Raw genomic sequence first — 27,784 nt, forward strand, 5'->3', positions numbered from 1 at the left:
CAGAGCCATACTGACAGACGGACAGACAGACAGCCATACTGACAGACAGACAGAGCCATACTGACAGACAGACAGACAGAGCCATACTGACAGACAGTTAGAGCCATACTGACAGACAGTTAGAGCCATACTGACAGACAGACAGACAGAGCCATACTGACAGACAGTTAGAGCCATACTGACAGACAGTTAGAGCCATACTGACAGACAGTTAGAGCCATACTGACAGACAGTTAGAGCCATACTGACAGACAGACAGACAGACAGACAGACAGACAGACAGACAGAGCCATACTGACAGACAGACAGAGCCATACTGACAGACAGTTAGAGCCATACTGACAGACAGACAGACAGACAGACAGACAGAAAGGCAGAGCCATACTGACAGACAGACAGCCATACTGACAGACAGACAGACAGACAGAGCCATACTGACAGACGGACAGACAGATATACTGAGAGACGGACAGACAGACAGAGCCATACTGACAGACGGACGGACAGATATACTGACAGACGGACAGACAGACAGAGCCATACTGACAGACGGACGGACAGACAGACAGCCATACTGACAGACAGACAGAGCCATACTGACAGACAGACAGACAGAGCCATACTGACAGACAGTTAGAGCCATACTGACAGACAGTTAGAGCCATACTGACAGACAGACAGACAGACAGAGCCATACTGACAGACAGTTAGAGCCATACTGACAGACAGTTAGAGCCATACTGACAGACAGACAGAGCCATACTGACAGACAGTTAGAGCCATACTGACAGACTGACAGACAGAAAGGCAGAGCCATACTGACAGACAGACAGACGGACAGAGCCATGCAGACAGACAGAGCCATACTGACAGACGGACAGAGCCATGCTGACAGACAGAGCCATACTGACACACACAGGCAGTCATACTGACACACACAGGCAGTCATACTGACACACACAGGCAGTCATACTGACACACACAGGCAGTCATACACACAGACAGTCATACTGACAGACGGACACAGACAGACAGACAGACAGACAGACAGACAGACAGACAGACAGACAGACAGACAGACAGACAGACAGACAGACAGACAGACAGACAGACAGACAGACAGAGCCATACTGACAACCAGACAGAGCCATACTGACAGACAGGCAGACAGACAGACAGACGGACGGACAGACAAACAGACAGAAAGAGCCATACTGACACAGACAGAGCCAGACAGACAGACAGACAGACAGACAGACAGACAGACAGACAGACAGACAGACAGACAGACAGACAGACAGACAGACAGAGCCATGCTGACAGACAGACGGACAGACAGAGCCATACTGACAGATGTACAGACAGAGCCATACTGACAGACGGACAGACAGACAGAGCCATACTGACACAGACAGAGCCAGACAGACAGAGCCATACTGACAGACTTACAGACAGACAGAGCCATACTGACAGACAGTTAGAGCCATACTGACAGACAGACAGAGCCATAATGACAGACAGACAGACAGACAGAGCCATACTGACAGACAAACAGACAGACAGAGCCACACTGACAGACAGGCAGACAGACAAACAGACAGACAGACAGACAGAGCCATACTGACAGACAGACAGAGCCATAGTGAAAGACAGACAGAGCCATAATGACAGACAGGCAGACAGACAGACGGACAGACAAACAGACATACTGACAGACAGACAGGCAGAGCCATACTGACAGACAGTTAGAGCCATACTGACAGACAGACAGAGCCATAGTGAAAGACAGACAGAGCCATACTGACAGACAGGCAGACAGACAGACAAACAGACAGAGCCATACTGACAGACAGAGCCATACTGACAGACTGAGCCATACTGACAGACTGAGCCATACTGACAGACAGAGCCATACTGACAGACAGAGCCATACTGACAGACAGAGCCATGCTGACAGACAGAGACATAATGACAGACAGGCAGACAGACAGACGGACAGACAAACAGACAGACAGACATACTGACAGACAGACAGGCAGAGCCATACTGACAGACAGTTAGAGCCATACTGACAGACAGACAGAGCCATAGTGAAAGACAGACAGAGCCATACTGACAGACAGGCAGACAGACAGACAGACGGACAGACAAACAGACAGAGCCATACTGACAGACAGAGCCATACTGACAGACAGAGCCATACTGACAGACAGAGCCATGCTGACAGACAGAGACAGACAGATGGACAGACAGAGCCATACTGACAGACAGAGCCATGCTGACAGACAGAGCCATACTGACAGACAGAGCCATACTGACAGACAGAGCCATGCTGACAGACAGAGCCATACTGACAGACACACTGAGCCATACTGACAGACACACTGAGCCATACTGACACACACAGGCAGTCATACACACAGACTGACAGACGGACAGACGGACACAGACAGACGGACAGACGGACACAGACAGACAGACAGACAGAGCCATACTGACAGACACCCAGAGCCATACTGACAGAGAGACTGACAGGCAGAGCCATGCTGACTGACTGCCATGCTGACTAACTGGCTGACATGCTGGCTGATTGGCTGACATGCTGACTGACTGACTGCCATTCTGACTGGCATGCTGGCTGGCTGACTGACAGACTGCCATGCTGGCTGGCTGACTGTCAGACTGCCATGCTGGCTGACTGTCAGACTGCCATCCTGGTTGGCTGGCTGGCTGTCTGTCAGACTGCCATGCTGGATACAGACACAGAGCCAGCCAGACAGATCCAGACAGACAGCCATAGTCAGCGCCAGCCAGCCAGAGACAGCGCCAACCAGCTAGAGCCCTGCACAGCCAGCCAGACAGCCAGAGCTGACTGACGGAAAGCCATGCTGATAGAGAGCCATAGATAGAGAGCTGACTGAAAGATTGCCATGCTGGCTGGCTGACTGACTGACTGCCATGCTGGCTGGCTGACTGATTGACTGCCATGCTGGCTGGCTGACTGACAGACTGCCATGCTGGCTGGCTGACTGACAGACTAACATGCTGGCTGACTGACATACTGGCTGACAGACGCGGAGTCTGAATGACGGACGGACGCGGAGTCTGAATGACGGACGGACGCGGAGTCTGACTGACTGACGGACGGACGCGGAGTCTGACTGACTGACGGACAGACACGGTGACTGACTGACTGACACGGAGTCTGACTGACTGACTGACTGATGTGGAGACTGACTGACGGACTGACTGAAGCGGAGTCTGACTGACTGACGGAAGGGCACGGAGTCTGACGGACGGACGGACGCGGAGACTGACTGAGAGACGGAAGGGCACGGAGTCTGACTGACGGACGGACACGGAGTCTGAATGACGGACGGACGGACGCGGAGTCTGACTGATGGACGGACAGACACGGTGACTGACTGACTGACGTGGAGACTGACTGACGGACTGACTGAAGCGGAGTCTGACTGACTGACGGAAGGGCACGGAGTCTGACGGACAGACGCGGAGTCTGACTGACGGAAGAACACGGAGACTGACTGACGGACGGACGGACGCGGAGACTGACTGACTGACGGACGGGCACGGAGACTGACTGACTGACGGACGGACACGGAGGCTGACTGACTGACGGACGGACGGACACGGAGGCTGACTGACGGATGGAGGCGGAGTCTGACTGATGGACGGAGGCAGAGTCTGACTGACTGACGGACGGGCACGGAGTCTGACGGACGGACGGACGCGGAGTCTGACGGACGGACGGACGCGGAGTCTGACTGACGGACGGACGCGGAGTCTGACTGACGGACGGACACGGAGTCTGAATGACGGACGGACGGACGCGGAGTCTGACTGATGGACGGACAGACGCGGTGACTGACTGACTGACGTGGAGACTGACTGACGGACTGACTGAAGCGGAGTCTGACTGACTGACGGAAGGGCACGGAGTCTGACGGACAGACGCGGAGTCTGACTGACGGAAGAACACGGAGACTGACTGACGGACGGACGGACGCGGAGACTGACTGACTGACGGACGGGCACGGAGACTGACTGACTGACGGACGGACACGGAGGCTGACTGACTGACGGACGGACACGGAGGCTGACTGACGGATGGAGGCGGAGTCTGACTGATGGACGGAGGCAGAGTCTGACTGACTGACGGACGGGCACGGAGTCTGACGGACGGACGGACGCGGAGTCTGACGGACGGACGGACGCGGAGTCTGACTGACGGACGGACGCGGAGTCTGACTGACGGACGGACGCGGAGTCTGACTGACGGACGGACGCAGAGACTGACTGACTGACGGACTGACTGAAGCGGAATCTGACTGACGGACGGAGGCGGAGTCTGACTGATGGACGGAGGCGGAGTCTGACTGACTGACGGCCGGGCGCGGAGTCTGATGGACGGACGGACGTGGAGACTGACTGACTGACTGACGCGGAGACTGACTGACTGACGCGGAGTCTGACTGATGGACGGATTGACACGGAGTCTGACTCACTGACTGAAGCGAAGTCTGACTGACTGACACGGAGTCTGACTGACTGACTGACGCGGAGTCTGACTGACTGACTGGCGCGGAGTCTGACTGACTGACTGACTGACTGACGCGGATTATAGCTAACGTTAGCTGGCTGGGTCATTAGCTAACATTAGCCATACTGGCTGACAGAGAGCCAAACTGACTTATTCAAAGACAGACAAAAAGTCATACAGACAGCCAGCCAGAGCCAGACAGCCAGAGCCAGCCAGACAGATCCAGACGGAGAGCCATAGCCAGCACCAGCCAGCCAGAGACAGCGTCAGCCAGCTAGAGCCAGACAGAGCCAGCCAGCCAGACAGAGGCAGCCATACTGATTGACGGAAAGCCATGCTGATAGAGAGCCATACTGATGACATAAAGCTATACTGACTGACGGAAAGACAAACAGAAAGTCATACTGACGGACAGACAGACAGAGCCAGACAGACAGTGAGCCAGCCAGACAGAAAAAGCCTTCCAAACAGAGCCAGCCAAACAGACATCCAGCCAGCCAGACAGCCAGAGCTATACTGACTGATGGAAAGCCATGCTGAAAGAGAGCCCTACTGACAGAGAGCCATACTGACTTATTGAAAGACCGACAGAAAGTCATACTGACTGAAATACAGCCAGACAGACAGACAGTGAGCCAGCCAGACAGACAGTGAGCCAGCCAGACAGCCAAACAGAGCCAGCCAGACAGCCAAACAGAGCCAGCCAAACAGAGCTAGCCAGCCAGCCAAACAGAGCCAGCCAGCCAAACAGGGCCAGCCAGCCAAACAGACAGCCAGAGCCAGCCAGCCAGAGACAGACAGACAGAACGCCAGACACACAGCCGGCCAGACACACAGCCAGAGCCAGCCAGACAGACACATACAGACAGAGACAGCCAGACAGACGCATACAGACAGAGCCAGCCAGACAGACGCATACAGACAGAGCCAGCCAGACAGACACATACAGCCAGAGCCAGACAGACACATACAGCCAGAGCCAGACACATACAGCCAGCCAGAGCCAGACTGCCAGCCAGCCAGAGCCAGACCGCCAGCCAGACTGACAGAGCCAGACAGACAGACACAGACTAAGCCAGACAGACAGACCGAGCCAGACAGACAGACTGAGCGAGACAGACATACCTGAGCCAGCCAGACAGACAGACCATGCCAGACAGACATACAGAGCCAGACAGAAAGACAAAGCCAGGCAGGCAGACGGACGGAGCCAGCCAGACAAATAGACCAAGCCAGCCAGACATACAGACCAAGCCAGACAGACAGACTGAGCCAGACAGACAGACCATGCCAGGCAGACCCATACAGAGCCAGACAGACAGTTAAATACAGAGAAATACAGAGCCCGACAGACATGTATACAGCCAGAGCCAGCCGGCCAGCCAGAGCCAGCCAGCCAGAGTCAGCCAGACAGCCAGCCTTATTGACAGCGGGACAGCCAGAGCCAGCCAGCCAGCGAGAGAGCCAGCCAGCCAGCGAGAGAGCAAGCCAGCCAGCAAGAGAGCCAGAGCCAGACAGACTTAGAGCGAGAGGCAGACAGACTTAGGGAGAGAGAGACCGGGAAAGAGAGACCGGGAAAGAGAGACAGGGAGTCAGACAGAGACACAGACTGACTGACTGGCGGATGGAGTCATACTCGTCAATCTACAGTCAATTACACTATAATGACAAGGAAAAATAGTTTTTTTGCAATTTTTGCATTTAGAAAATATATATATACAGTGCCTTGCGAAAGTATTCGGCCCCCTTGAACTTTGCGACCTTTTGCCACATTTCAGGCTTCAAACATAAAGATATAAAACTGTATTTTTTTGTGAAGAATCAACAACAAGTGGGACACAATCATGAAGTGGAACGACATTTATTGGATATTTCAAACTTTTTTAACAAATCAAAAACTGAAAAATTGGGCGTGCAAAATTATTCAGCCCCCTTAAGTTAATACTTTGTAGCGCCACCTTTTGCTGCGATTACAGCTGTAAGTCGCTTGGGGTATGTCTCTATCAGTTTTGCACATCGAGAGACTGAAATTTTTCCCATTCCTCCTTGCAAAACAGCTCGAGCTCAGTGAGGTTGGATGGAGAGCATTTGTGAACAGCAGTTTTCAGTTCTTTCCACAGATTCTCGATTGGATTCAGGTCTGGACTTTGACTTGGCCATTCTAACACCTGGATATGTTTATTTTTGAACCATTCCATTGTAGATTTTGCTTTATGTTTTGGATCATTGTCTTGTTGGAAGACAAATCTCCATCCCAGTCTCAGGTCTTTTGCAGACTCCATCAGGTTTTCTTCCAGAATGGTCCTGTATTTGGCTCCATCCATCTTCCCATCAATTTTAACCATCTTCCCTGTCCCTGCTGAAGAAAAGCAGGCCCAAACCATGATGCTGCCACCACCATGTTTGACAGTGGGGATGGTGTGTTCAGGGTGATGAGCTGTGTTGCTTTTACGCCAAACATAACGTTTTGCATTGTTGCCAAAAAGTTCAATTTTGGTTTCATCTGACCAGAGCACCTTCTTCCACATGTTTGGTGTGTCTCCCAGGTGGCTTGTGGCAAACTTTAAACAACACTTTTTATGGATATCTTTAAGAAATGGCTTTCTTCTTGCCACTCTTCCATAAAGGCCAGATTTGTGCAATATACGACTGATTGTTGTCCTATGGACAGAGTCTCCCACCTCAGCTGTAGATCTCTGCAGTTCATCCAGAGTGATCATGGGCCTCTTGGCTGCATCTCTGATCAGTCTTCTCCTTGTATGAGCTGAAAGTTTAGAGGGACGGCCAGGTCTTGGTAGATTTGCAGTGGTCTGATACTCCTTCCATTTCAATATTATCGCTTGCACAGTGCTCCTTGGGATGTTTAAAGCTTGGGAAATCTTTTTGTACCCAAATCCGGCTTTAAACTTCTTCACAACAGTATCTCGGACCTGCCTGGTGTGTTCCTTGTTCTTCATGATGCTCTCTGCGCTTTTAACGGACCTCTGAGACTATCACAGTGCAGGTGCATTTATACAGAGACTTGATTACACACAGGTGGATTGTATTTATCATCATTAGTCATTTAGGTCAACATTGGATCATTCAGAGATCCTCACTGAACTTCTGGAGAGTGTTTGCTGCACTGAAAGTAAAGGGGCTGAATAATCTTGCACGCCCAATTTTTCAGTTTTTGATTTGTTAAAAAAGTTTGAAATATCCAATAAATGTCGTTCCACTTCATGATTGTGTCCCACTTGTTGTTGATTCTTCACAAAAAAATACAGTTTTATATCTTTATGTTTGAAGCCTGAAATGTGGCAAAAGGTCGCAAAGTTCAAGGGGGCCGAATACTTTCGCAAGGCACTGTACAATACTGAAATAACATTTACATAAGTATTCAGACCCTTTACTCAGTACTTTGTTGAAGCACCTTTGACAGCGTTTACAGACTTGCGTCTTCTTGGGTTTGACGCTACAAGCTTGGCACAGCTGTATTTGGGGAGTTTCTCCCATTCTTCTCTGCAGATCCTTTCAAGCTCTGTCAGGTTGGATGGGGAGCGTTGCTGGTCTCTCCAGAGATGTTCAAATCTGGGTTCTGCTTCACCATAGGGATTGTGCCCGGTTTCCTCCAGACATGATGCTTGGCATTCAGGCGAAAGAGTAAAATCTTGGTTTCATCAGAACAGAGAATCTTGTTTCTCATGGTCTGAGAGTCCTTTAGATGCCTTTTGGCAAACTTCAAGCGTGCTGTCATGTACCTTTTTTTGAGGAATGGCTTCCATCTGGCAACTCTACCGTAAAGGCCTGATTGGTGGACTGCTGCAGAGATGGTTGTCCTTCTGGAAGGTTCTCCCTTTCTCCACAGAGGACCTCTGGAGCTCTGTCAGAGTGACCACCGGCTTCTTGGTCACCTCCCTGACCAAGGCCCTTCTCCCCCGATTGCTCAGTTTGCTCGGGCGGCCAGCTCTAGGAATAGTCTTGGTGGTTCCAAACTTATTCCATTTAAGAATGATCAAATCAAAATCAAATCAAATGTATTTTTATAGCCCTTCGTACATCAGCTGATATCTCAAAGTGCTGTACAGAAACCCAGCCTAAAACCCCAAACAGCAAGCAATGCAGGTGTAGAAGCACGGTGGCTAGGAAAAACTCCCTAGAAAGGCCAAAACCTAGGAAGAAACCTAGAGAGGAACCAGGTTATGTGGGGTGGCCAGTCCTCTTCTTGCTGCGCCGGGTGGAGATTATAACAGAACATGGCCAAGATGTTCAAATGTTCATAAATGACCAGCATGGTCGTATAATAATAAGGCAGAACAGTTGAAACTGGAGTAGCAGCACGGTCAGATGGACTGGAGACAGCAAGGAGTCATCATGTCAGGTAGTCCTGGGGCATGGTCCTAGGGCACAGGTCCTCCGAGAGAGAGAAAGAAAGAGAGAATTAGAGAGAGCATATGTGGGGTGGCCAGTCCTCTTCTGGCTGTGCCGGGTGGAGATTTTAACAGAACATTGCCAAGATGTTCAAATGTTCATAAATGACCAGCATGGTCGAATAATAATAAGGCAGAACAGGTGAAACTGGAGCAGCAGCACGGCCAGGTGGACTGGGGACAGCAAGGAGTCATCATGTCAGGTAGTCCTGGGGCATGGTCCTAGGGCTCAGGTCCTCCGAGAGAGAGAAAGAAAGAGAGAAGGAGAGAATTAGAGAACGCACACTTAGATTCACACAGGACACCGAATAGGACAGGAGTAGTACTCCAGATATAACAAACTGACCCTAGCCCCCCGACACAAACTACTGCAGCATAAATACTGGAGGCTGAGACAGGAGGGGTCAGGAGACACTGTGGCCCCATCCGAGGACACCCCGGACAGGGCCAAACAGGAAGGATATAACCCCACCCACTTTGCCAAAGCACAGCCCCCACACCACTAGAGGGATATCTTCAACCACCAACTTACCATCCTGAGACAAGGCTGAGTATAGCCCACAAAGATCTCTGCCATGGCACAACCCAATGGGGGGCGCCAACCCAGACAGGATGACCACATCAGTGAATCAACCCACTCAGGTGACGCACCCCTTCCAGGGACGGCATGAGAGAGCCCCAGTAAGCCAGTGACTCAGCCCCTGTAATAAAGGTTAGAGGCAGAGAATCCCAGTGGAAAGAGGGGAACCGGCCAGGCAGAGACAGCAAGGGCAGTTCGTTGCTCCAGAGCCTTTCCGTTCACCTTCCCACTCCTGGGCCAGACTACACTCAATCATATGACCCACTGAAGAGATGAGTCTTCAGTAAAGACTTAAAGGTTGAGACTGAGTTTGCGTCTCTGACATGGGTAGGCAGACCGTTCCATAAAAATGGAGCTCTATAGGAGAAAGCCCTGCCTCCAGCTGTTTGCTTAGAAATTCTAGGGACAATTAGGAGGCCTGCGTCTTGTGACCGTAGCGTACGTGTAGGTATGTATGGCAGGACCAAATCAGAGAGATAGGTAGGAGCAAGCCCATGTAATGCTTTGTAGGTTAGCGGTAAAACCTTGAAATCAGCACTTGCTTTGACAGGAAGCCAGTGTAGAGAGGCTAGCACTGGAGTAATATGATCACATTTTTTGGTTGTAGTCAGGATTCTAGCAGCCGTATTTAGCACCAACTGAAGTTTATTTAGTGCTTTATCCGGGTAGCCGGAAAGTAGAGCATTGCAGTAGTCTAACCTAGAAGTGACAAAAGCATGGATTAATTTTTCTGCATCATTTTTGGACAGAAAGTTTCTGATTTTTGCAATGTTACGTAGATGGAAAAAAGCTGTCCTTGAAATGATGAGGCCACTGTGTTCTTGGGGACCTTCAATGCTGTGGAAATGTTTTTGTACACACAAACCTGTCTCGGAGCTCTACAGACAATTCCTTCGATCTCATGGCTTGGTTTTTGCTCTGACATGCAATGTGGGACCTTATATAGACAGGTGTGTGTCTTTCCACATCATGTCCAATCAAATTAATTTACCACAGGTGGACTCCAAGTTGTAGAAACATCTCAAGGATGGAAACACCTGGACACACCTGAGCTCAATTTAGACTCTCATAGCAGATGGTCTGAATTAGGGATGCACCAATATGACATTTTTGGCCAATCCGATATCCAACATTTTCCTTGGCAAAAAAAACGATACTGATAAGTGATATTTACAATTTTAGCAAGCATTCTAGTACAGATAAATAGTTAACACACACACACTGAACAAAACATTATTTTGTTGGCATTTACGTATGTCTCCATTACCATAAAGACATAACCAAAACCTATTGTTCGTTGTGTTGTTCTTCAGTCTCAACCAGGAATTAAATGACATTTACTTTATTTGCATGACGTAACAATGTGCATATTGCCAAAGCTTACTTTGGATATTTACAATATGAAAATAATGAGAATCAAAATTGTCAACAGGATAACAACAATAACCAAGGGTCAAAATAGCCATTCATTGGACAATAACAATAAGCATACAGTAGAGTACATGTGTAGGTTGATTGGTCTGCCAGACACTGTCCCTCAACTTATGGCAGGCAGCAATGTAGTGCTCTGCCAACCCATCAGACATGTCATGCAGTGAAGTTTCAGCTCTGTCTGTCAGTCTCCTCCTTGGTGCGCACTGTCACTGTGTCCATATCCATCTTTTCCAGCTGTCTCTAACATTTCACGTAAACCCTGTTTTGCTTGTTCACAGCCTTCAGTACTTTTGCACGTTTTAACCCCACGGTCTGTGTGGGCAGTTTTGTTGAGCAGACATTTCAAAGCCATGACAGAGGGTATCACTGCTGCAGAGGGTATCACGTCTGCTGCAGACACAGTTGATGAGCTTATTTCTCCAGTCAGTTGTTCGAATGAGGAGTGTGTTCATGTTTCCAGGTTTCAGACATGTTCTCAAATGCCATTGAAATAGCAGCAGCGGTATGAGAACCAGCACATTCATGAACATGCAATATGACGAAATACAGTACAAAATCCTCGTCTACCCACTTTGCTGTCAGACTCAGCATGCTCATGGGGCTGACATCGCTTTTCTAAATGTCAGTTGTGAAGCTAATAGTAGTTACTGTGTAACTCCGGTAGGGCAACATCTGAAAAATGGCGCCTACTTTGTAGTGTGTACCGGTGCTCGACTAGTCGGCGAAAGCCAACAACATCCTCGACCGAGAACAGTTGATTGTCAACGGCAATTCAATCCATTATTTTGTCATTAATGGTATTTTGCCTTTGAGTTGTCTTGCTGAAATGTTCAAATGAAAGCTGGACTTGAACTTGTTTAGTTGTTGAAAGTGTAGCGCTTAGTATTTTTCTGCTTTTCTGTGTAACACTGTATTTTTCATGGTGACATTAAATCATCTGCCTACGTTATCTGACTCACCAGCTGGATCCGCTCATGTAGCAACATTTGAATTTCTGTGTTTTACATTGGATAAAAGCAGAGACAGAGCTACAAAATGGTATATCATATACTGTATTTGAGGAAACAATGGGAATGTAATTCTGCTTTGAAAGATATTAAACTTGTAAACTCACTTTTGAGAAAACTGTCTTTCAATGTTTTGATACTACTATTGGAGAGCACTGTCTGCACCCATTCAGCATTGATCACAGCCTCTTAAGCCTTAGCCCCACCCATCTCATTAAGGGTTGATCCAACCGTTCTGTGCTAACTTGCCAGCTACTTCCAGACATCTAATAGAGAGAGAACACCTCACTGAACATTACTCGCCCTATCGCTCTAGCTGTGGTTTCATGTTCAGAGCACACACTGGACGCTCTGGCCAATAAGTAGGGTTGTTCCGAATGCCCTGACCTCACAACTACAGTCAAGCACCCAAGCTAACTGGCAAACATTGGCTAGCTACTTCCAGACACATAATGAGAGAACACCCCACTTGGATCATTTTACTCGCCCTAGCAGAGCTGGTTAGACAGTTTTCATGTTATCCAGAGCGTTGGTGACTGTACCTGTGCTGCTGGCAACAATCGAGTTACGCTTTGTTGCCGACGTTTACTGACACCGGACATATTCAGCGGGTGTTGAGCTTTCAAAAATGCTTCAGTTAGTCTGCGCTCTGGCACACTAAGACGAGAGTCTTTTGTTAAGAAATGTAGCTAGATAGCTAGCTAGGTAATCAATGAATCCCAACACATGACATGACGTAACATTAGTTATTTAGCGAGCCAGCCAGCTGACGTTTGCTAGATAGTTAACCGTACACTTTAAATTGAAATTAAAATAATTTGTCCAAATTAGAGTGGAGTCTTTTGTTAAGACATGTAGCTAGCTAGCTAAACAATGGACCAGAATCACAACTGATGATGTTACTACCTTGAATCTGCAGGTAGCTAACCACCAGGTTCTATCGCTATAACTAAAGCAAATGTGTCTGAGATACGAAGAATAAGATGGTATACATAACATTAGCTAATGACCCAGCCAGCTAACGTTAGCTAGCTAACAGTACATTTGAAATGAAACCACTCTCTGTCAAAATAAGAAACGTGTATTATCTGAAAATCTTACCAGTTTACATCATGGTTGGACGCGTCTCCTGTCTGATGCCATGCATGGTTGCCTTAGGTTGATGATGTAATCCAGACGGGTGTTTTCTCCATCTTCTTAGCTATCATATTAGAATTCCACTGATTTCAAAACTCAGTTCTCCAGAAAGTGGAGAGCATACACATAACGTTAGCTAGTGAGCCAGCCAGCTAATGTTAGCTAGCTAACAGTACACTTTAACTTGATATTATGGTTATGCATTTTTACTACACAATAAAAAAAAAATTAAAGCCACATCGACACGATTACCTAAACATACTGACCGGCTCATATAGTCAGATGCCTGCTATATGGTAGACCAATCCAAACGCATCTCTCGGCATGTCCACCCCGCTTATTCTCTCAGCCAATAATGGCTAGCAGGAAGGTTGCTCTCACTTTTTCTGTGGCTAAACCAACTAGACTTGTAATTTCACAATTGTATTTGTATCTACAGATGTCATACAAGTTTGATATTAAGGCACATGAAAGTTCACATGTTTGAGAAGGCATTTCTGACAAAAAATGCATGTTGATAAAAAATATGTATAATTTTTCATAAAAAATATAACTCTCCCGTGAACCCGTGACATACACCTAGTTTCCTGAAACGGGCCACATATCGGTATGCATGTCAGCTTTGACATTGGTTTTGCAGATCTGCGTTAAACTAGACATCTGGCCGATGCCGATGTTGCCATTTTTAGATAATATCCTCCGATTCCGACATGTTTACCGATGTGTCGTGCATCCCTAGTCTGAATACTTATGCATATAAGATATTTCTATTTTTTGAAATTTTTAATATAAATTAGCAAAAATGTCTAAACACTTTTAGCTTCTTCATTATTGGGTACTGTGTGTAGATTGAGGGGGAAAATATATATTTAATCAATTTTAGAATAAGGTTGTAACTTAACAAAATGTGGAAAAAGTCAATGGGTCTGAATACTTTCCGAATGCACTGTATATGTAAATGGTTACATTTGGGATTGAGTTGGATTGGCCACTCCATGCATCACTGCTCTCCTCCTCCTCTCCCTCTGCTGTGTGTTCTATTGGCCACTCCATGCATCACTGCTCTCCTCCTCTCCCTCTGCTGTGTGTTCTATTGGCCACTCCATGCATCACTGCTCTCCTCCTCTCCCTCTGCTGTGTGTTCTATAGGCCACTCCATGCATCACTGCTCTCCGCCTCCTCTCCCTCTGCTGTGTGTTCTATTGGTCACTCCATGCATCACTGCTCTCCTCCTCCTCTCCCTCTGCTGTGTGTTCTATTGGTCACTCCATGCATCACTGCTCTCCTCCTCCTCTCCCTCTGCTGTGTGTTCTATTGGTCACTCCATGCATCACTGCTCTCCTCCTCCTCTCCCTCTGCTGTGTGTTCTATTGGTCACTCCATGCATCACTGCTCTCCTCCTCCTCTCCCTCTGCTGTGTGTTCTATTGGTCACTCCATGCATCACTGCTCTCCTCCTCCTCTCCCTCTGCTGTGTGTTCTACTGGTCACTCCATGCATCACTGCTCTCCTCCTCCTCTCCCTCTGCTGTGTGTTCTATTGGTCACTCCATGCATCACTGCTCTCCTCCTCCTCTCCCTCTGCTGTGTGTTCTATTGGCCACTCCATGCATCACTGCTCTCCTCCTCCTCTCCCTCTGCTGTGTGTTCTATTGGTCACTCCATGCATCACTGCTCTCCTCCTCCTCTCCCTCTGCTGTGTGTTCTATTGGTCACTCCATGCATCACTGCTCTCCTCCTCTCCCTCTGCTGTGTGTTCTATTGGCCACTCCATGCATCACTGCTCTCCTCCTCCTCTCCCTCTGCTGTGTGTTCTATTGGTCACTCCATGCATCACTGCTCTCCTCCTCTCCCTCTGCTGTGTGTTCTATTGGCCACTCCATGCATCACTGCTCTCCTCCTCCTCTCCCTCTGCTGTGTGTTCTATTGGTCACTCCATGCATCACTGCTCTCCTCCTCCTCTCCCTCTCCCTCTGCTGTGTGTTCTATTGGCCACTCCATGCATCACTGCTCTCCTCCTCCTCTCCCTCTGCTGTGTGTTCTATTGGCCACTCCATGCATCACTGCTCTCCACCTCCTCTCCCTCTGCTGTGTGTTCTATTGGTCACTCCATGCATCACTGCTCTCCTCCTCCTCTCCCTCTGCTGTGTGTTCTATTGGCCACTCCATGCATCACTGCTGTCCTCCTCCTCTCCCTCTGCTGTGTGTTCTATTGGTCACTCCATGCATCACTGCTCTCCGCCTCCTCTCCCTCTGCTGTGTGTTCTATTGGCCACTCCATGCATCACTGCTCTCCTCCTCCTCTCCCTCTGCTGTGTGTTCTATTGGTCACTCCATGCATCACTGCTCTCCTCCTCCTCTCCCTCTGCTGTGTGTTCTATTTGTCACTCCATGCATCACTGCTCTCCTCCTCCTCCCTCTGCTGTGTATTCTATTGGTCACTCCATGCATCACTGCTCTCCTCCTCCTCTCCCTCTGCTGTGTGTTCTATTGGCCACTCCATGCATCACTGCTCTCCTCCTCCTCTCCCTCTGCTGTGTGTTCTATTGGTCACTCCATGCATCACTGCTCTCCGCCTCCTCTCCCTCTGCTGTGTGTTCTATTGGCCACTCCATGCATCACTGCTCTCCTCCTCCTCTCCCTCTGCTGTGTGTTCTATTGGTCACTCCATGCATCACTGCTCTCCTCCTCTCCCTCTGCTGTGTGTTCTATTGGTCACTCCATGCATCACTGCTCTCCTCCTCCTCTCCCTCTGCTGTGTGTTCTATTGGCCACTCCATGCATCACTGCTCTCCTCCTCCTCTCCCTCTGCTGTGTGTTCTATTGGCCACTCCATGCATCACTGCTCTCCTCCTCCTCTCCCTCTGCTGTGTGTTCTATTGGCCACTCCATGCATCACTGCTCTCCTCCTCCTCTCCCTCTGCTGTGTGTTCTATTGGCCACTCCATGCATCACTGCTCTCCTCCTCCTCTCCCTCTGCTGTGTGTTCTATTGGCCACTCCATGCATCACTGCTCTCCTCCTCCTCTCCCTCTGCTGTGTGTTCTATTGGCCACTCCATGCATCACTGCTCTCCTCCTCCTCTCCCTCTGCTGTGTGTTCTATTGGCCACTCCATGCATCACTGCTCTCCTCCTCTCCCTCTGCTGTGTGTTCTATTGGCCACTCCATGCATCACTGCTCTCCTCCTCCTCTCCCTCTGCTGTGTGTTCTATTGGCCACTCCATGCATCACTGCTCTCCTCCTCCTCTCCCTCTGCTGTGTGTTCTATTGGCCACTCCATGCATCACTGCTCTCCTCCTCCTCTCCCTCTGCTGTGTGTTCTATTGGTCACTCCATGCATCACTGCTCTCCTCCTCTCCCTCTGCTGTGTGTTCTATTGGTCACTCCATGCATCACTGCTCTCCTCCTCTCCCTCTGCTGTGTGTTCTGTTGGTCACTCCATGCATCACTGCTCTCCTCCTCTCCCTCTGCTGTGTGTTCTATTGGCCACTCCATGCATCACTGCTCTCCTCCTCCTCTCCCTCTGCTGTGTGTTCTATTGGCCACTCCATGCATCACTGCTCTCCTCCTCCTCCTCTCCCTCTGCTGTGTGTTCTATTGGCCACTCCATGCATCACTGCTCTCCTCCTCCTCTCCCTCTGCTGTGTGTTCTATTGGCCACTCCATGCATCACTGCTCTCCTCCTCCTCTCCCTCTGCTGTGTGTTCTATTGGCCACTCCATGCATCACTGCTCTCCTCCTCCTCTCCCTCTGCTGTGTGTTCTATTGGCCACTCCATGCATCACTGCTCTCCTCCTCCTCTCCCTCTGCGGTGTGTTCTATTGGCCACTCCATGCATCACTGCTCTCCTCCTCTCCCTCTGCTGTGTGTTCTATTGGCCACTCCATGCATCACTGCTCTCCTCCTCCTCTCCCTCAGCTGTGTGTTCTATTGGCCACTCCATGCATCACTGCTCTCCTCCTCCTCTCCCTCTGCTGTGTGTTCTATTGGCCACTCCATGCATCACTGCTCTCCTCCTCCTCTCCCTCTGCTGTGTGTTCTATTGGCCACTCCATGCATCACTGCTCTCCTCCTCCTCTCCCTCTGCTGTGTGTTCTATTGGCCACTCCATGCATCACTGCTCTCCTCCTCCTCTCCCTCTGCTGTGTGTTCTATTGGCCACTCCATGCATCACTGCTCTCCTCCTCCTCTCCCTCTGCTGTGTGTTCTATTGGCCACTCCATGCATCACTGCTCTCCTCCTCTCCCTCTGCTGTGTGTTCTATTGGCCACTCCATGCATCACTGCTGTCCTCCTCCTCTCCCTCTGCTGTGTGTTCTATTGGTCACTCCATGCATCACTGCTCTCCTCCTCCTCTCCCTCTGCTGTGTGTTCTATTGGCCACTCCATGCATCACTGCTCTCCTCCTCCTCTCCCTCTGCTGTGTGTTCTATTGGCCACTCCATGCATCACTGCTCTCCTCCTCCTCTCCCTCTGCTGTGTGTTCTATTGGCCACTCCATGCATCACTGCTCTCCTCCTCCTCTCCCTCTGCTGTGTGTTCTATTGGCCACTCCATGCATCACTGCTCTCCACCTCCTCTCCCTCTGCTGTGTGTTCTATTGGTCACCCCATGCATCACTGCTCTCCTCCTCCTCTCCCTCTGCTGTGTGTTCTATTGGCCACCCCATGCATCACTGCTCTCCTCCTCCTCTCCCTCTGCTGTGTGTTCTATTGGTCACTCCATGCATCACTGCTCTCCGCCTCCTCTCCCTCTGCTGTGTGTTCTATTGGCCACTCCATGCATCACTGCTCTCCTCCTCCTCTCCCTCTGCTGTGTGTTCTATTGGTCACTCCATGCATCACTGCTCTCCTCCTCTCCCTCTGCTGTGTGTTCTATTGGTCACTCCATGCATCACTGCTCTCCTCCTCCTCTCCCTCTGCTGTGTATTCTATTGGTCACTCCATGCATCACTGCTCTCCTCCTCCTCTCCCTCTGCTGTGTGTTCTATTGGTCACTCCATGCATCACTGCTCTCCTCCTCCTCTCCCTCTGCTGTGTGTTCTATTGGCCACTCCATGCATCACTGCTCTCCTCCTCCTCTCCCTCTGCTGTGTGTTCTATTGGTCACTCCATGCATCACTGCTCTCCGCCTCCTCTCCCTCTGCTGTGTGTTCTATTGGCCACTCCATGCATCACTGCTCTCCTCCTCCTCTCCCTCTGCTGTGTGTTCTATTGGTCACTCCATGCATCACTGCTCTCCTCCTCTCCCTCTGCTGTGTGTTCTATTGGCCACTCCATGCATCACTGCTCTCCTCCTCCTCTCCCTCTGCTGTGTGTTCTATTGGCCACTCCATGCATCACTGCTCTCCTCCTCCTCTCCCTCTGCTGTGTGTTCTATTGGCCACTCCATGCATCACTGCTCTCCTCCTCCTCTCCCTCTGCTGTGTGTTCTATTGGCCACTCCATGCATCACTGCTCTCCTCCTCCTCTCCTCTGCTGTGTGTTCTATTGGCCACTCCATGCATCACTGCTCTCCTCCTCCTCTCCCTCTGCTGTGTGTTCTATTGGCCACTCCATGCATCACTGCTCTCCTCCTCCTCTCCCTCTGCTGTGTGTTCTATTGGCCACTCCATGCATCACTGCTCTCCTCCTCCTCTCCCTCTGCTGTGTGTTCTATTGGCCACTCCATGCATCACTGCTCTCCTCCTCATCTCCCTCTGCTGTGTGTTCTATTGGCCACTCCATGCATCACTGCTCTCCTCCTCCTCTCCCTCTGCTGTGTGTTCTATTGGCCACTCCATGCATCACTGCTCTCCTCCTCCTCTCCCTCTGCTGTGTGTTCTATTGGTCACTCCATGCATCACTGCTCTCCTCCTCTCCCTCTGCTGTGTGTTCTATTGGCCACTCCATGCATCACTGCTCTCCTCCTCCTCTCTCCCTCTGCTGTGTGTTCTATTGGCCACTCCATGCATCACTGCTCTCCTCCTCCTCTCCCTCTGCTGTGTGTTCTATTGGTCACTTCATGCATCACTGCTCTCCTCCTCTCCCTCTGCTCTGTGTTCTATTGGCCACTCCATTCATCACTGCTCTCCTCCTCCTCTCCCTCTGCTGTGTGTTCTATTGGCCACTCCATGCATCACTGCTCTCCTCCTCCTCTCCCTCTGCTGTGTGTTCTATTGGCCACTCCATGCATCACTGCTCTCCTCCTCCTCTCCCTCTGCTGTGTGTTCTATTGGCCACTCCATGCATCACTGCTCTCCTCCTCCTCTCCCTCTGCTGTGTGTTCTATTGGCCACTCCATGCATCACTGCTCTCCTCCTCCTCTCCCTCTGCTGTGTGTTCTATTGGCCACTCCATGCATCACTGCTCTCCTCCTCCTCTCCCTCTGCTGTGTGTTCTATTGGCCACTCCATGCATCACTGCTCTCCTCCTCCTCTCCCTCTGCTGTGTGTTCTATTGGTCACTCCATGCATTCTGCTCTCCTCCTCTCCCTCTGCTGTGTGTTCTATTGGCCACTCCATGCATCACTGCTCTCCTCCTCCTCTCCCTCTGCTGTGTGTTCTATTGGCCACTCCATGCATCACTGCTCTCCTCCTCCTCTCCCTCTGCTGTGTGTTCTATTGGCCACTCCATGCATCACTGCTCTCCTCCTCTCCTTCTGCTGTGTGTTCTATTGGTCACTCCATGCATCATTGCTCTCCTCCTCTCCTTCTGCTGTGTGTTCTATTGGTCACTCCATGCATCACTGCTCTCCTCCTCCTCTCCCTCTGCTGTGTGTTCTATTTGTCACTCCATGCATCACTGCTCTCCTCCTCCTCTCCCTCTGCTGTGTGTTCTATTGGCCACTCCATGCATCACTGCTCTCCTCCTCTCCTTCTGCTGTGTGTTCTATTGGTCACTCCATGCATCACTGCTCTCCTCCTCTCCCTCTGCTGTGTGTTCTATTGGTCACTCCATGCATCACTGCTCTCCTCCTCCTCTCCCTCTGCTGTGTGTTCTATTGGTCACTCCATGCATCACTGCTCTCCTCCTCCTCTCCCTCTGCTGTGTGTTCTATTGGCCACTCCATGCATCACTGCTCTCCTCCTCCTCTCCCTCTGCTGTGTGTTCTATTGGCCACTCCATGCATCACTGCTCTCCTCCTCCTCTCCCTCTGCTGTGTGTTCTATTGGCCACTCCATGCATCACTGCTCTCCTCCTCCTCTCCCTCTGCTGTGTGTTCTATTGGTCACTCCATGCATCACTGCTCTCCTCCTCTCCTTCTGCTGTGTGTTCTATTGGTCACTCCATGCATCATTGCTCTCCTCCTCTCCTTCTGCTGTGTGTTCTATTGGCCTCTCCATGCATCACTGCTCTCCTCCTCTCCCTCTGCTGTGTGTTCTATAGGCCACTCCATGCATCACTGCTCTCCTCCTCCTCTCCCTCTGCTGTGTGTTCTATTGGCCACTCCACGCATCACTGCTCTCCTCCTCCTCTCCCTCTGCTGTGTGTTCTATTGGCCACTCCATGCATCACTGCTCTCCTCCTCTCCCTCTGCTGTGTGTTCTATTGGTCACTCCATGCATCACTGCTCTCCTCCTCCTCTCCCTCTGCTGTGTGTTCTATTGGTCACCCCATGCATCACTGCTCTCCTCCTCCTCTCCCTCTGCTGTGTGTTCTATTGGCCACTCCATGCATCACTGCTCTCCTCCTCCTCTCCCTCTGCTGTGTGTTCTATTGGTCACTCCATGCATCACTGCTCTCCTCCTCTCCTTCTGCTGTGTGTTCTATTGGCCTCTCCATGCATCACTGCTCTCCTCCTCTCCCTCTGCTGTGTGTTCTATTGGCCACTCCACGCATCACTGCTCTCCTCCTCCTCTCCCTCTGCTGTGTGTTCTATTGGCCACTCCATGCATCACTGCTCTCCTCCTCCTCTCCCTCTGCTGTGTGTTCTATTGGCCACTCCATGCATCACTGCTCTCCTCCTCCTCTCCCTCTGCTGTGTGTTCTATTGGCCACTCCACGCATCACTGCTCTCCTCCTCCTCTCCCTCTGCTGTGTGTTCTATTGGCCACTCCATGCATCACTGCTCTCCTCCTCTCCCTCTGCTGTGTGTTCTATTGGCCACTCCATGCATCACTGCTCTCCTCCTCCTCTCCCTCTGCTGTGTGTTCTATTGGTCACTCCATGCATCACTGCTCTCCTCCTCCTCTCCCTCTGCTGTGTGTTCTATTGGCCACTCCATGCATCACTGCTCTCCTCCTCCTCTCCCTCTGCTGTGTGTTCTATTGGCCACTCCATGCATCACTGCTCTCCTCCTCCTCTCCCTCTGCTGTGTGTTCTATTGGCCACTCCATGCATCACTGCTCTCCTCCTCCTCTCCCTCTGCTGTGTGTTCTATTGGCCACTCCATGCATCACTGCTCTCCTCCTCCTCTCCCTCTGCTGTGGTTCTATTGGTCACTCCATGCATCACTGCTCTCCTCCTCCTCTCCCTCTGCTGTGTGTTCTATTGGCCACTCCATGCATCACTGCTCTCCTCCTCCTCTCCCTCTGCTGTGTGTTCTATTGGCCACTCCATGCATCACTGCTCTCCTCCTCCTCTCCCTCTGCTGTGTGTTCTATTGGCCACTCCATGCATCACTGCTCTCCTCCTCCTCTCCCTCTGCTGTGTGTTCTATTGGCCACTCCATGCATCACTGCTCTCCTCCTCCTCTCCCTCTGCTGTGTGTTCTATTGGCCACTCCATGCATCACTGCTCTCCTCCTTCTCTCCCTCTGCTGTGTGTTCTATTGGCCACTCCATGCATCACTGCTCTCCTCCTCCTCTCCCTCTGCTGTGTGTTCTATTGGCCACTCCATGCATCACTGCTCTCCTCCTCCTCTCCCTCTGCTGTGTGTTCTATTGGCCACTCCATGCATCACTGCTCTCCTCCTCCTCTCCCTCTGCTGTGTGTTCTATTGGCCACTCCATGCATCACTGCTCTCCTCCTCCTCTCCCTCTGCTGTGTGTTCTATTGGCCACTCCATGCATCACTGCTCTCCTCCTCCTCTCCCTCTGCTGTGTGTTCTATTGGCCACTCCATGCATCACTGCTCTCCTCCTCCTCTCCCTCTGCTGTGTGTTCTATTGGCCACTCCATGCATCACTGCTCTCCTCCTCCTCTCCCTCTGCTGTGTGTTCTATTGGCCACTCCATGCATCACTGCTCTCCTCCTCCTCTCCCTCTGCTGTGTGTTCTATTGGCCACTCCATGCATCACTGCTCTCCTTCTCCTCTCCCTCTGCTGTGTGTTCTATTGGCCACTCCATGCATCACTGCTCTCCTCCTCCCTCTGCTGTGTGTTCTATTGGCCACTCCATGCATCACTGCTCTCCTCCTCCTCTCCCTCTGCTGTGTGTTCTATTGGTCACTCCTTGCATCACTGCTCTCCTCCTCTCCCTCTGCTGTGTGTTCTATAGGCCACTCCATGCATCACTACTCTCCTCCTCCTCTCCCTCTGCTGTGTGTTCTATTGGTCACTCCATGCATCACTGCTCTCCTCCTCCTCTCCCTCTGCTGTGTGTTCTATTGGCCACTCCATGCATCACTGCTCTCCTCCTCCTCTCCCTCTGCTGTGTGTTCTATTGACGCACTTACCTCCATACACATACGCACCGTACACACACACACAGACGCACACACATCATATTCCTTGTTTCACATGGCGCAATTAACATCACTATGGATACAGGTACTACCACTCGTCAAGGAGAGAGACATGACGGAGGGCGTGTGAGAGAGAAATGATGGCGGGAGGGGGAGAGAAATGTGTTTCTACAGTTGCTAGCGATCATGTGGGGTCGAGCAGATATTCAACACCTTTCCTCATTTGAAACAACTCACTAACCCTGTGCCCCTGTATGGGTCACAATAACTACTTCCACTGAGTGAGAGCAGTAGAGAGATGGATTAATGTCCTCAGATTCAGTCACAGAGCATTAGGAGGACTATGTAGTCACAGAGCATTAGGAGGAATATAATCGCAGAGCACTAGGAGGACTATGTAGTCACAGAGCATTAGGAGGAATATAATCACAGAGCATTAGGAGGACTATGTAGTCACAGAGCACTAGGAGGACTATGTAGTCACAGAGCATTAGGACTATGTAGTCACAGAGCATTAGGACTATGTAGTCACAGAGCATTAGGAGGACTATGTAGTCACAGAGCACTAGGAGGACTATGTAGTCACAGAGCACTAGGAGGACTATTTAGCCACAGAGCACTAGGAGGACTATGTAGCCACAGAGCACTAGGAGGACTATGTAGTCACAGAGCACTAGGAGGACTATGTAGCCACAGAGCACTAGGAGGACTATGTAGTCACAGAGCACTAGGAGGACTATGTAGTCACAGAGCACTAGGAGGACTATGTAGTCACAGAGCATTAGGACTATGTTGTTACAGAGCATTAGGAGGACTATGTAGTCACAGAGCACTAGGAGGACTATGTAGGCACAGAGCATTAGGACTATGTAGTCACAGAGCATTAGGACTATGTAGTCACATAGCATTAGGACTATGTAGTCACAGAGCATTAGGACCATGTAGTCACAGAGCATTAGGACCATGTAGTCACAGAGCATTAGGACTATGTAGTCACAGAGCATTAGGACTATGAGGTCACAGAGAATTAGGACTATGTAGTCACAGAGCATTAGGACCATGTAGTCACAGAGCATTAGGACTATGTTGTCACAGAGCATTAGGACTATGTAGTCACAGAGCATTAGGACTATGTAGTCACAGAGAATTAGAAGGACTATGTAGTCACAGAGAATTAGAAGGACTATGTAGTCACAGAGCATTAGGACTATGTAGTCACAGAGCATTAGGACTATGTAGTCACAGAGCATTAGGACTATGTTGTTACAGAGCATTAGGAGGACCATGTAGTCGCCGAGCATTAGGACTATGTAGTCACAGAGCATTAGGACTATGTAGTCACAGAGCATTAGGAGGACTATGTAGTCACAGAAAACTAGGAGGACTATGTAGCCACAGAGCACTAGGAGGACTATGTAGCCACAGAGCACTAGGAGGACTATGTAGTCACAGAGCACTAGGAGGACTATGTAGTCACAGAGCACTAGGAGGACTATGTAGCCACAGAGCACTAGGAGGACTATGTAGCCACAGAGCACTATGAGGACTATGTAGTCACAGAGCACTAGGGGGACTATGTAGTCACAGAGCACTAGGAGGACTATGTATTCACAGAGCATTAGGACAATGTCGTCACAGAGCACTAGGAGGACTATGTAGTCACAGAGCATTAGGACTATGTAGGACTATGCAGTCGCAGAGCATTATTAGGACTATGTAGTCACAGAGCATTAAGATGAATATAATCGCAGAGCATTAGGACTATGTAGTCACAGAGCATTAGGACTATGTAGTCACAGAGCATTAGGAGGAATATAATCGCAGAGCACTAGGAGGACTATGTAGTCACAGAGCATTAGGACTATATAGGACTATGCAGTCGCAGAGCATTAGGAGGACTATGTAGTCACAGAGCATTAGGACTATGTAGTCACAGAGCATTAGGACTATGTTGTCAAAGAGCATTAGGACTATGTAGTCACATAGCATTAGGAGGACTATGTAGTCACAGAGCATTAGGACTATGTAGCCACAGAGCATTAAGACTATGTAGGACTATAGTCACAGAGCATTAGACTATGTAGTCACAGAACATTAGGACTATGTAGGACTATGTAGTCACAGAGCATTAGGACTATGAAGTCACAGGTCATTAGGAGGACTATGTAGTCGCAGAGCATTAGGACTATGTAGTCACAGAGCATTAGGACTATGTAGTCACAGAGCATTAGGACTATGTAGTCACAGAGAATTAGAAGGACTATGTAGTCAAAGAGCATTAGGACTATGTAGTCAAAGAGCATTAGGACTATGTAGTCACAGAGCATTAGGACTATGTTGTTACAGAGCATTAGGAGGACCATGTAGTCGCCGAGCATTAGGACTATGTAGTCACAGAGCATTAGGACTATGTAGTCACAGAGCATTAGGAGGACTATGTAGTCGCAGAGCATTAGGACTATGTAGTCACAGAGCATTAGGGCTATGTAGTCACATAGCATTAGGACTATGTAGTCACAGAGCATTAGGACTATTTAGTCACAGAGCATTAGGACTATGTAGTCACAGAGCATTAGGACTATGTAGGCACAGAGCATTAGGAGGACTATGTAGTCGCAGAGCATTTGGAGGACTATGTAATCACAGAGCATTAGGAGGAATATGTAGTCACAGAGCATTAGGACTATGTAGTCGCATAGCATTAGGAGGACTATGTAGGACTATGTAGTCACAGAGCATTAGGACTATGTAGTCGCAGATTATTCTGAGGACTATGTAGGACTATGTAGTCAACGAGCATTAGGACTATGTAGTCACAGAGCATTAGGAGGACTATATAGTCACAGAGCATTAGGACTATGTAGGCACAGAGCATTAGGACTATGTAGTCACAGAGCATTAGGACTATGTAGTCACAGAGCATTAGGACTATGTAGTCACAGAGCATTAGGACCATGTAGTCACAGAGCATTAGGACTATGTAGTCACAGAGCATTAGGACTATGTTGTCACAGAGCATTAGGAGGACTATGTAGTCGCAGAGCATTAGGACTATGTAGGCACAGAGCATTTGGACTATGTAGTCACAGAGCATTAGGACTATGTAGTCACAGAGCATTAGGACTATGTTGTCACAGAGCATTAGGAGGACTATGTAGTCGCAGAGCATTAGGACTATGTAGGCACAGAGCATTAGGACTATGTAGTCACAGAGCATTAGGACTATGTAGTCACAGAGCATTAGGACTATGTAGTCACAGAGCATTAGGACCATGTAGTCACAGAGCATTAGGACTATGTAGTCACAGAGCATTAGGACTATGTAGTCACAGAGCATTAGGACTATGTTGTCAAAGAGCATTAGGACTATGTAGTCACAGAGCATTAGGACTATGTAGGAATATAAACTGTATTTATTTGAACAGCTTAGTTTACTGTTATTCTTTGTCTGTCTCTCTCTCGCTGGCTCTCTGGCTCTGTCTCTGTCTCTCTCTCTCTTTCTCTCTCTGTCTTTCTCTCTCTCTCTGTGTCTCGCTCTCTCTATCTCTCTTCTCGCTCGCTCTCTCTTCTTGCTCTCTCTCTTCTCGCTCTCTCTCTGTCTTGCTCTCTCTCTCTTCTCGCTCGCTCTCTGTCTCGCTCTCGCTCTCTCTCTCTATCTCGCTCTCTGTCGGCCTCGCTCTCTCTCTCTCGGTCTCTCTCTCTCAGTCTCTCGCTCTCGGTGACTCTGTCTCTCTCTCGGTGTCTCTGTCTCTCTGTCGGTCTCTGTCTCTCTGTCGTTCTTTCTCTCGCTCGGTCTCTGTCAGTCTCTCTCTCGGTCTCTGTCTCTCTCTCGGTCTCTGTCTCTCTCTCTGTCTCTGTCTCTCGGTCTCGGTCTCTCTCTCGGTCTCTGTCTCTCTCTCTGTCTCGGTGTCTCGGTCTCTCTCTCGGTTTCGGTCTCCGTTTCTCTTGGTCTCAGTCTCTGTTTTTCTCTGTTTCTCTCTCGGTCTCTCTCTGTCTCGGTGTCTCGGTCTCTCTCTCGGTTTCGGTCTCCGTTTCTCTTGGTCTCAGTCTCTGTTTTTCTCTGTTTCTCTCTCGGTCTCTCTCTGTCTCACTCTCGCTCTCTCTCTGACTCTGTAACACTGTGTATGAAATCCCAGAGAGTAAACTCACTAACCCATACCAGTTATAACTGCTAACAGACAGCAATCACCTTACAGACTTGTACCGGAAAGAAGAGGTCGTCACGGTAACGGCAACAGGAGGAGTCATCCAGAGCCCCCGCTTTCCTAACGCCTATCCCAGGAACCTGCAGTTGTCATGGAAACTACTGTCGCCCCACAACACCCGCATCACCCTGGAGTTTGACTCCCACTTTGCACTGGAGGAACCAGAGAACGAAGTCTGCAGGTGAGAGAGGGAGGAGAAGATAGAAAGGTGAAAGATTGAAGTGCTAGAGAGAGAGAAAGTTGGCTGAGTTTGTAACAGATGAAAAGGGAGATTTGAGTGAAGAGAGTAGGCTGGAAGAGAGTAGGCTGTCATCCCTCTGATGAGGGTATCAACATCTACAGAGACTAAAGAGAGGAGGGAAAGAGAGAGAGGGGGGAGGGATGGATGAAGGTTGCCGTCTTTGCAGTAATGAAGAATATGTCCTTGAGGGTGAGAAGAGAGAATAGGCTTTTAATCCCCAAACCAAAGGCATTTGTCTTTGTAAGCACTTTAGACAAGAGAGAGGGGAGAGGAACAGAAAGCGAGAGGGGAGAGGAACAGGAGGGGAGAGGAACAGAAAGCGAGAGGGGAGAGGAACAGAAGCGAGAGGAACAGGAGGGGAGAGGAACAGAAAGCGAGAGGGGAGAGGAATAGAAAGCGAGAGGGGAGAGGAACAGAAAGCGAGAGGGGAGAAGAATAGAAAGCGAGAGGGGAGAGGAACAGAAAGCGAGAGGGGAGAGGAACAGAAAGCGAGAGGGGAGAGGAATAGAAAGCGAGAGGGGAGAGGAACAGAAAGCGAGAAGAGAGAGGAACAGGAGGGGAGAGGAACAAAAAGCGAGAGGGGAGAGGAACAGAAAGCGAGAGGAGA

The 27,784-nt window shown here is 49.7% G+C and overlaps 1 protein-coding gene across 1 annotated transcript in view; it reads left to right on the forward strand.

Annotated features, from left to right (window-relative positions):
• LOC112247795 (platelet-derived growth factor D-like) overlaps window positions 1–27,784 on the forward strand; it is a 93,817-nt gene that overhangs the window by 43,011 nt on the left and 23,022 nt on the right. Inside the window, exon 2 of the mRNA XM_042296396.1 lies at window positions 26,928–27,117. Within this exon, the coding sequence (XP_042152330.1) occupies window positions 26,928–27,117 (190 nt within the window). The remainder of the gene's footprint in view (window positions 1–26,927; window positions 27,118–27,784) is intronic.

The sequence above is a fragment of the Oncorhynchus tshawytscha genome, linkage group LG13 (assembly GCF_018296145.1).
Source record: "Oncorhynchus tshawytscha isolate Ot180627B linkage group LG13, Otsh_v2.0, whole genome shotgun sequence".
Taxonomy (NCBI): Eukaryota; Metazoa; Chordata; class Actinopteri; order Salmoniformes; family Salmonidae; genus Oncorhynchus; species Oncorhynchus tshawytscha.